An 11,552-nucleotide genomic window follows, 5' to 3' on the forward strand; every position below is an offset into this window, starting at 1 on the left:
ATAACTCGCTTTGCTTTTGGCCTCATATCCCCATTATTTGCCCTCCACCATGGACACACCAAACAAAATCTCGCCTATCTATATATATCCTCCTCCTATGTGCTCCACCGATAAATTTGGTCCACCCCCCATCTTCTAAACTAATTATATATCCTCCTTACTTAACGCTCCATGGAAATTACTCCTCACTTATAGAATCTCTAAAAATACCTCTTTCTCTTGCATAGCAATGTATGAATCACAAAATGTACAGCTACGATGAACGAATATCACATGGACCAAACATAAATATTAAAAACCAATAAATCCCCGTTTTTAGCATCAACGGTAAAAGGTTCCATATACAACAATAATGCCACAATCCCCAATGCTACAATCAAAGTGTGCTCACAGATTATTTGGTGATATGTGTTGTTTGTTTTTACTTTGACAAGGGTTTTATCACTTGCTGGTATGTTCAAGCAACACACATTTCTTGCGACCAATAACATAGCTTGGTAATTTGTAGGAATGCATGACCTTGTCGTAGTTGTTGAAATAGTCACATTTCTTATTTTGAGATTCAACATGGAATCATGTACGTTGATCAAGCCCAAGTGTGCCGTATATAAAGAAACAAAGCTCGAAAAGACTAGGGTTCCTCCCATGAAAATAGAAAAAATGTTTCGACACTTTCAATTGCAAAGAGTTTATGTCTTCCCTTTTTTTATGGGGGGGTGCCACTTTATGGATTCCAAGATGCTCTACCACAAACCCATAGAATGGTGAATTATTGTTGACAGTAAACAGTAAAAAACAAAGTCCTATCTCAATGATGGGCTTCGTTTGGACAACCTTGTTTGTCCTATGTTATGAAGTGGAAAATGTTGAGAACACCTTTCTTTGCTAACCATGATATGGGAAACCAAACTCTCCCCCTTGGTGCACATACACACATTGACATGCATTCATCATTGTCCATTATAAGTCATTAACTTACTTGAAAGCTTCAAGAGGATATACACATGTATGGTTGCTCTTCTATGGATAAAAAAGATATTTACAAATGCGGAAAGTTATTCCACAAATGTGCAATAGTACCAAACTGCTTACTACAAGCGGTATATTCTATGGAATGGGACATATGATTTTACATGTAAAAAACATCATGGGAATACTACAATAGACTATATGTTATTCTTAGAAGGTATTGCATCCATAAATACTTGCTTGAACTATGGGTTTTAGAATACCATATTTTCTAAAATCCCCTTAATCTTGTATCACGTCTTACATATTTGCTTGGACAATGGATTCTAGAATACCATATTTTGTGAAATCTCCTCAATCATGATATTGTTTTCTAAATGCACATTCACCAATATCACTTGACAAAAATATACCATTTGTGATGAACATTTCTATAACATTTGTGTGTAGAAATAGCTTCATATTCTACACAACTCTTTTTCATGTAGAGAACTTCGATAATACATGTGTATATCCTTTCATATCATCGAGATTTTTCATGATGGATTGTTGCGCATTTAGTTTCAACATTGTAGGTGCATTCATGTCATAAAAAACAATAATATTTCCCTTGTCTTTGGAGCACATAAAATCCTTAAACATGCATTCAAGATTGAGGAATGGTGATCTCTATCAATAGAAGCTTAAAAGTTGGAATCATGAAGAAGGAAAGTAGTTTCCAAATTGAATGCGAGGAAAGACATTTGGTGGCATTACTTTCGGCCACAAGTAATCATACGCTTATTATATTCAAGTATAGAAACATAATTCCCAACTCCCAGTGAATTAAAAATGACATCTCCTCATTGTCTTGGATTTTTTGTCCATCTAAAAGACCATGTGTTGTATTCACCCAAACTTTGATTCCTTCGACTATAATCTATCATGCTCCCACATTTCCACAATTATAACATTATATTTATTAGTTCGCCCATATCTATGGCAATCCACATATTCCATGGATATACATTGCAATTCTAAAATCATAGATATAGAAGTCATGAATAAATCCCACTTATCTTTCTTATATATATATATATATAGGAAAGCGCTATTTGTCCCCCCATTTTGGATATACATCAATTTAAGAAAGAAAATGTACTTGATTTGTAGAGAAGCACATAGAACATTTACTAGTTTTAACAGGCAAAACTTTTCGAAATGCAGTTTCTTTCACATATTTCTTTTACCTAGTAAAAAATACACTACAATGAAAGAAGGTATAACAAAAAATGCCACATAAATAATTATGAGGTTTAACAAGCATCAAACTCAAATGCAGAAACATTACATTCTTTTAAGTTGGTGCTCTTCAGCAAATTCTTGAGTTTTCAACAAATGATAATTATACATTATAAGAAGTGTTTTCTTTTTACCTTACAAGAAGTCTTAATTATGTCTTGTATTACATTGAAAACAAATGCTCTGCTCTCCATACCTACAAATTCAAGGTCTTCGCAATGCTCTCCAAGCTGGTCATTTCAAGGTCTGTGCATTATTATGGTAAAAAAAGAGAAATTCTTTGGTCAAATACTTATGCCAAGCGATATGGGTATATGATCTGAATATATGCCAAGAGACATGAGTTCTTGCTTATTTCCCCAATGTCCCTGAGTTTTTGCTATAACAGAAATGCCCTCCGTCAACCTCCCACCTTGGGCATGAATTGAGCATAAAAATGTTTTCTCAGATAGCACATATACTTGCTCCTCCAGGGGTTGACCAAAGGCACTTCGGGAAATATAAAAAAGCTACGCACATTTTGCGGAAATAGAGAAAAAACTTGGGAGTATTTCAGAAATTTACCCATACACACGTATATGTATATTATATACAATCATATACACAAACACAAACAAAATGTACACCTACACAGATAGAAAGATTGACTTAACCTGGTCTAGTTGAAACCGTCCAACGAACGCCTCTTGGGCTTTGCATCCTTTCTCGTTTCACTTTGTTCAGCTTTTGTTGTAGTAGACCCGCAACTCTCACAAGTTCTGGTGATGTTTTTTATATTACATCAAATTCATGAAACTATATGATCTTAACATATAGCCATAGATTAGATTACTTATTTCAACAACAATGAGGGAAGATATAAACCTTTCTAACACAAATAATTATTCTACAGCAGAATTTACAGCATAGGAAAGTATCAGATTGGCATCTAAAATGCCCAAAACTCTCACAAAGTGGTAGTCAGAAATAATATATTGTAGCAACAACGATCTAATCTAATCTAATTGATAAAAAGTCGGATGCTAGTTTGTTAAATTCAATTGAGGTACATATATCTTTCTAAGAAGAAAATAATTATCCAAACAATACAAATTTACATAAAAAGAAGTGATAAAAATCCTCAAGAAATAAGATTAATTCCCATAAAGACCTAAATTCAGAGAACAACTTTCATGATTCTTTCTTCTTATGTTTCTGAGGTTAAGCCATAACTTCAGTGGGATTTATTTTTCAGCCTTTTCTTTACCAATTTGCACAACCCTTTTATGATTTTCTTAAAGAAAGTAGGCCTTATATTCTGTACAAAACCTAGTATATATACCTGTATAATGGACATAGATATATTACCGTCTTTTTCTTTTTGTTTGAAAAAGAAAGATGCAAAAACATCTTTCCACTTCAGTGCTGGGATTGTTTTAAAAATCTTGGTCCAGAACCAACTTACTTTTTTCCATCTGGGTTCAAATCCACAGAATTCTTGTTATTTTGCATAACTTACACTATAATATGCAAAATTTCACTGGGTCACCTTTTCACATGTGCTCATGTGCTTCTATTTTCTAAAGCCCTGCAAGTGCAGAAAAGAGGGCCAAATCTTTAAACATTTAATATTTCTTGGGAAATATTACTAGCGTTTGCTTTCATTTACTGTAAAAATTCATTCAAAATTCTACATCATAAAAATATTGGAAAGCTTTTTTAAAATTCTTGAAACATAGCCCTAGGACAATACTTAGCCCTCGTAATTTTTCCTTCTATTTCTCGACTAGATAGTGATAACCTGATGTTTTCAATGACATTTGGCATTGCTCTTGACTACCAGAGTTTTTTCCTCATGATGTGAAAAGCATAGAGAATCTTTTCACGTGGCAAAAAGAATAGGCAGGCACATTTTCTTAGCATTTGAAGATAATCCCAATAGCTAAGCTATCCTACATTTTAAAACGCACAGTAAATTATCATTTTTTAAGGCCCATGAGAAAAGTCTGGAGAACAAAAGAAACAAGTTTCTATCAGATTTAAGATGTGATAATAGGCTTGTCCACAATCAGAGCTGTACCAAATTACCAAATTCAACCTAGGATCACTCATAAAGGAGGTCTATAAGTATTTATTGACACTGCATCTCAACAACACAATCTATCATGTTTTAGAGCCAAGCTTGAAAAGTATTATGCAATGTGGGAAACTAAAAGCTATTTAACGCAGTAATCTTTCACAATTCCTATTCTAATAACTCTTTCTTTAGGAAGATGACATGAATCATGATGTTTATAAAATGTACTTGTCAATATTTATAGTAATATATTGTTAAATTTGCCTCTCTATGATCGGTTTCTAAAATCTCATTACTGAGGCAATAGCATAACATGGGTACCTTGTTTCTAGAGATGTTAATGTTTAAGTATATTGAAAAGACATGCGACTGTTGCAAAAAGTGGAAGACAATTTCCCAAATGAAATGGCAAAAATGTTTTCTTATCAAAAAGAATATTTTCCTCTACCTTTGGACCAATCAATGCTCAAGCTTTGGGAGTTCTTGCAATTGCAAGACTTCTCTTGTTGTAAATGGACGATACAATCCCAAACTATGATACAAAGGTATATCTTCAAACCCATTTTCTTCTTTGTCTTAATTATGTTCTCTCACTCATACCCATTTATTACTGCTTAATTACCTTGGCTTGAAACTTAAATTAGATTGTAAATATTATAATAGCAAGGAAATATACTGACAAGGATAGCATCCAACTCCACACCTAAAACTTGTCTAAAGCTTAAAAACCAGGAAGAAAATCTGTGCCCACATAGATGTTTTAACATCTATTCGATCTTATACATTCAAAATAAAAGAGTGTCTTTGGCTATGGTGGGATAGATTATCAAACAAGATAGAATAAAAGCTTAGTACAATACACTGGTAATGATACAGATTCATTTTATCATTGTCCTTTAAGGTCAGATATACAAGAACGAAGGAAAGACGAACCTTCAAGCGTGCCTTGTTGATCTTCAACTTGAATCTGTGTCACTGCCTCTTGCAAAGCCAACTCATGCTTTTTCTTCACCGCCAAACGCCTTTCCAAATTACGTACCTCTCTTCGTATTCTAGTTGATTCTTTTCCAGCCTAACCACGTTATATATACAGCAATAAACAAATTAATAAAAAGCATTGTCACCAATTTATATGTTATGTTTAATCATATGCATATATAAGAAACATGAGACCTTGCTTACCTTACCAAAATTGTTTAAAAAAAATAAACACTTAAATGTAATTGTGAAGTGGTGAAATCTTGGACGATGGGGTTGGATTTTCAGGGTTCGTATTTAAAATTTTCTTCATAGTTTTAAGTCTAAGATCAGTGCATACAACCTGGTTGCTGTTAAAACCCTGACTTTACAGCAAAATCACTACCCACAGCCCAAGGGTTGAAACCACAATTCCATTGCCATTAAGGCAATGCTAATATAAAAGCAAATACAAGAAAATAATAATAATAATAATAATGCAATCATCGTATCACGTTTAGAAGCACTTATTCACTTACTGCATGTAGTTCAGCCCTGACCGATTCTAATTCAGCATCCAACTGATCTTCTTCTATTTGAAGTGATAAATCTGAATCCGCTTCACTACAATCCTTTTATGAAGAAGACTTAAAGACTTAGTCACACAATTAATATTTAGCATTTTTTTTGTTTTGAATTGTGTTTCAATCTTTCATAAATAGCAAATCTTTTATATTATTAGAGTTGTTTTTCACCTCTTCATGCTTTTGTGGTTCTCTAGTAATGAAGCAATTGATGCGAGAATATTCTTCCCATCGGTTCAAATTCTTCTCCAGCTTCTCTTGAATAGAGTTAAACACGGCATCAAAGCCCTTCAAAACAAGTAATTTATATATTAGTTTAACACAGTGCTCATACATATGCATGCAAACGGAGCATAAAACACATACAACTAATATTTGACACAATTTCCTAAATTTCAACAATCCAAATGATAGTGCACAGAATATTGTTTATAACTAGTGTAAAAAAGAAGAAAACTCCTTTTGAGATGAGTTATAAGTTCATGTAATATATGCAACAGTTATAATTATATAATGAAGATCTAAGCTTATAGAATTTGCATTCTTTTCATGTCCAATCAATCAGTATATATGTACTGAGTTAAGGATGGATTCACAAAGAACTTCAACAACAAACAATTAGAAGAATGCAGCAATGCATATGTTGCATATATACTACATACAATCACACATACATACATATATATATACATATATATCTCATACAATTATAATTACAATTACACTCACATGCATACATTAAGTACTTATACTACACACATTACATACAATCATACGTATATATACATAAATAACTTCAAATTTATACTAACCACGGTAGTAGCCTTCATAACCTCTCCAGAAGGATTTCGCAGAACAAAGGGCACATTTCTGTCGAAATCGAAGCGAATGTAAGGAGTAAAAAGCTCAATTCAAATAATTAAAAAGAAAAGCGCAAAAATCAAAGCTAAAAATGAAGAAAAATGCATATTTTGTTATTTATTTTGCTTACTCTTCAAGAGTGTCGAAGGCGTCTTCAAATATGTCATAGGCCTGCAAAAACAGATTGAAACGAGTGGAGGGGAGAAGCAATAGTGAAGAGAAGAAAGAAATAAAGACATAAACAGGGAATTCAAACTTGTGAGAGGAATGTAATGTACAAAAGAAAAAGGACAAGATGAAATTTACTGCGTTATAGACATGGTCGAAGAAGAGATCAGAATCGAAGGAACCCATCTCTTCTGTCTGTCTATCTGTCTATCTGAATTTGTGTGTGTATCTTGAATCTTCGTGGAATCGATCGATCGAAGGATCGATTCCCGCTACTACCCGAATTTTCAAAAACTAATAAATAAAATAAAATAGAAGAACCTCGTGTTCATACTATGAGACCCAATTCTTCTCTCCTTTTTATCGTAATTAGCTTACCCTAGTGGTATGTTGATAACACTACAAGCATTGTGTCTTGGGTTCAAAACCCAATTTCCTCACCTCTCTATTATATATACTTCATATCTCTATTTCACTAGATGCCACTGTGAAATGTAGGGGTTGAACCCATGACCACCTGGTCTCCATTGGGCAACCTTACCAATTCTTCTTTCTCTCTCTCTCTCTCTCATCTTCAATCGCGCCCTTGCAGAGGGTTTTCCACCACAATGGACCATGAACACAGTGGCCCCCATACATAAAGGGGGGGACCCCATGGACCCAAATACTTATAGGACCATTATGATAGGTCATACCCTTGCTAAATTATATGGTGCAGTAATGGAGACAGAGCTTAGCGATTATATGGAGACCTTAAATCTTCGTGCACCTGAACAGGCTGGCTTTAGACGAGCCTTCTCCACTATTGATCATATCTTCACACTTAGATGCTTAATTGACCAGACTAAGGCTCGCAAGAAGAAACTATATTGTTGTTTTGTGGACCTCCGCAAAGCCTTTGACATGGTCCCTAGAGAGCGGTTGTTTGATAGGCTTAAGAGCTTGAGGATACCAGATGACATGGTTTGGGCCATCTACGCACTATATGAACAAGTGTCCGGGTGTGTTCGATGCCCAAGTGGCATATCCGATAGTTTCACTAGCACTATTGGTGTAAAACAAGGTTGCCCCTTATCTTCGACTCTTTTTGGGATCTACATTGATGAGATCACAGATTTTATTGCTCATAAGGGAGGCAATGGAGTAGTCCTTGGGGATGCGCAGGTGCGTATCTTGCTCTATGCAGACGACATAGTTTTGCTCTCTGAATCCGAACACGACCTACAAAGGCACCTTAATGCCTTAGATGACTTTTGCACACAACGAGGATTGGTACTGAATCTAGGGAAAACTAAAGTCCTTATCTTCCGCACGTCGGCCCAAGTTAGAGCTAAGTGTCACCTAACTATCTCCCATAGCCCAGTTGAGGAGGTTGGATCATATGTCTGTCTCGGAGTCACTTTCAGTGCCCGCTCAGGTAAATTTTCGATGACACAAGCAGTGAAGGATAGACTTACAAGAGGACATGCATCCCTCTCACTCCTCGAGAGACAATGCCACCAAGCATACTTCCAAGAGCCACGAACTAAAGGGTGGCTCTTTGACTCATTAGTGACTCCCTCTCTCATGTATGCATCAGCGGTTTGGGCTCCAGGACTACCATCTCTCATGTGGACGCAATTAGAGAGACCACTGGTGATGATGTTATCACGCCAACTCCGAAGCAAATCGTCGGTCCCACATGACATTATTAGGGCTGAGTTCACTCTACCCCCTATGTTAGTAGAAGCACTTTTTCAACTTGTAGTCTTTATCCACAGGATACATAACCAACCACTTGATAGAATATCCCATCAAGCCTTTAAGGCTTCTCGAGCACTGTATGAGTCTGGCTATACTAGCTCATGGTATGGCATGATGGTGAGTTGGCTTCTTGCCAACGGTCTAGACATTAATAACCTCCCCCCCCCCCCCTTAAGTACGACCACACAAGTGATAACACTTTAATCTCTCATGAGGACCGTAATAAAGTAATACGCCAAGAAATATGGCAAATTTATACTCGGTATAAATGGATCACCCCACTAGAGCCACTCCCATCTAAAATGTCGTACTAGAAGATGGGCTTGGGGTAGCATAGGGCTTGATGCGGGCAACATGGTCGGAGGTGAATCGACCATTGGAATCGCGTTGGAGCAAGTGAGTCATGGATTTGATTGCACAAACCACGGTGAATGGGCCGATCCATCAGTGCATGAGTGATTCGCTGAGACCGTTGTCACGAAGTTTCACGTGCGTGTGTTACTTGGGCGGGACCACAGGGGGTCTTGGACTAGGAAGTACTCAAGGGATAGAGAAGACCCGAGGTTTGCTTTATGACAATACTACTTCCCGACCCCTTCCCGAGCAAGGGCTTGTTGTCCTTTGTTTTGTGAGGCCGATGGCTTTCGTTGATCACGACTCGTCGACCTTTCGAGATCACCGCACGAGCCAAGTGATCAAGCGGGTACAAGCAAGATGAGCACGCAAGATGAACGCACAAGGGGAAAATAACCCAAACACACGAATGCCCGTACGTCTTTATGAGGAGGAGAGGTGCATGGGCACGCTCGAACGCTCCCTCATCACAAGACGTCGAACATACGAGGAAGACACAAAACACACGCACAAATGCTCATACGCCTTTATGAGGAGGAGAGGTGCATGGGCAAGCCCGAACGCTCCCTCGTCACAAGATGACAGAACATACAAGGAAGTCACAAACACACGCACAAATGCTTGTACGTCTTTATGAGGAGGAGAGGTGCATGGGCACGCTCGAAACGCTCCCTCGTCACAAGATGACCAAACGTACAAGGAAGACACAAACACACACACAAAATGCTCGTACGCCTTTATGAGGAGGAGAGGTGCATGGGCAAGCCCAAATGCTCCCTTGTCACGAGATGACCGAACGTACAAGGAAGACACAAACACACACACAAAATGTTTGTACGCCTTTATGAGGAGGAGAGGTGCATGGGCAAGCCCGAATGCTCCCTCGTTACGAGACGACCGAGCGTACAAGGAAGACACAAACACACGCACAAAATGCTTGTACGCCTTTATGAGGAGGAGAGGTGCATGGGCACGCCCGAAACCCTCCCTCATCACAAGACGGCCGAACGTACAAGGAAGACACAAATGCTCGTACGTCTTTATGAGGAGGTGAGGTGCATGGGCACGCCCGAAACGCTCCCTCATCACAAGACGACCGAACGTACAAGGAAGACACAAACACACACACAAATGCTTGTACGTCTTTATGACAAGGAGAATGAGGAGGTGAGGTGCATGGGCACGCCCGAAACGCTCCCTCATCACAAGACGACCGAACGTACAAGGAAGACACAAACACACGCACAAATGCTTGTACGTCTTTATGACAAGGTGAGGTGCATGGGCATGCCCAAAACGCTCCCTCGTCACAAGACGGCCGAACGTACAAGGAAGACACAAACACATGCACAAATGCTCGTACATCTTTATGAGGAGGAGAGGTGCATGGGCACGCCCGAAACGCTCCCTCATCACAAGACGGCCAAACGTACAAGGAAGACACGAACAAAGAAAGAAAGAAAGAAAGAAACACGAATGATATCGGCCAAAGAAATAAATACGTGTTCGATTCCAATGCAAGAGGACCCTTTATAAAATAGGGTTTGATTACAATGGCAACTTATAGTTAACCACGAGCTCAATCAAAACATAAATACTAAATGCCCTTAGAGACAAGAGCAAATCCGAACACGGCGAAGATGAACACACGAGCACCACCAAAATGCCAACCCCAACGAACCATGACCACCCGAACGGCGAGCACACGGGCTCGCAATGACGAACGGGGCTTGCAACATCGAACCAACGAAGCTTGGGCTCACGAGCACTTCGAGTGCCGACGTGAAGAAGACGAGCATGAGGTGATGGGGGGATGAAGGGGTATGAGATGAAGAGAAGTGGTGAAGAAGAAGATGAAGAGCTCTAAAGGAAAAATAGCAATAGTCTCCCAAATGAGCCCCCCTTGACCTCCTTTTATAGGAAAAAAAGAAGGGGGAGTCGCCAATTTTGTCTTCAATGAAAAAGGAATAAAATTCCTTAAATCACACTGCAGTGTAAGACTAGATTTGAACCATCTCCTCCCAAACGTCGTCCTCAAATGAGCCCCCCTTGACCTCCTTTTATAGGAAAAAAAGAAGGGGGGGTCGCCAATTTTGTCTTCAATGAAAAAGGAATAAAATTCCTTAAATCACACTGCAGTGTAAGACTAGATTTGAACCATCTCCTCCCAAACGTCGTCCTCAAATGAGCCCCCCTTGACCTCCTTTTATAGGAAAAAAAGAAGGGGGGGTCGCCAATTTTGTCTTCAATGAAAAAGGAATAAAATTCCTTAAATCACACTGCAGTGTAAGACTAGATTTGAACCATACACCTCTAGCTAGAAGTCAATGTGACTATCCACTAGCCTCTATCTCTATAAACTTGTGCAAAAGTTGGGATGCGATTGTTAACGCAATGATGTCAAGGATGGCAATAGTTTCAGCCCATCTTGTGAGGTTTTCTGTTATGACTAGGATATACTTGTTGCCACTAGGGGTTTCGGGAAAAGGTCCCATGAAATCCCATCCAATGAGCTCGAAAGGCGATGTGACGGTGATGGGTTGGAGCGTTCCAGCGGGCTTGCTAGCGTGTTGATGTGT

At 38.4% G+C, this 11,552-nt stretch overlaps 1 protein-coding gene across 1 annotated transcript; it reads right to left on the reverse strand.

The window, feature by feature from the left end:
* Positions 1-2,285: 2,285 nt before the first annotated feature.
* Positions 2,286-7,175, reverse strand: MIS12 (minichromosome instability 12 (mis12)-like protein). The gene is made up of 8 exons (XM_087321951.1): positions 7,015-7,175; positions 6,839-6,879; positions 6,660-6,717; positions 6,019-6,135; positions 5,803-5,895; positions 5,240-5,378; positions 2,904-3,008; positions 2,286-2,496 (listed from the first exon to the last, which is right to left on the reverse strand). Exons 1-8 carry the CDS (start codon positions 7,060-7,062, stop codon positions 2,447-2,449), a joined length of 651 nt encoding a protein of 216 aa, XP_087178077.1. The 5' UTR covers positions 7,063-7,175; the 3' UTR covers positions 2,286-2,446.
* Positions 7,176-11,552: the final 4,377 nt, after the last annotated feature.

This window comes from Azolla caroliniana, unplaced genomic scaffold (assembly GCF_043228905.1).
Source record: "Azolla caroliniana isolate FFs.n. ecotype wild unplaced genomic scaffold, voAzoCaro1.0.p SCAF_7, whole genome shotgun sequence".
Classification (NCBI taxonomy): Eukaryota; Viridiplantae; Streptophyta; class Polypodiopsida; order Salviniales; family Salviniaceae; genus Azolla; species Azolla caroliniana.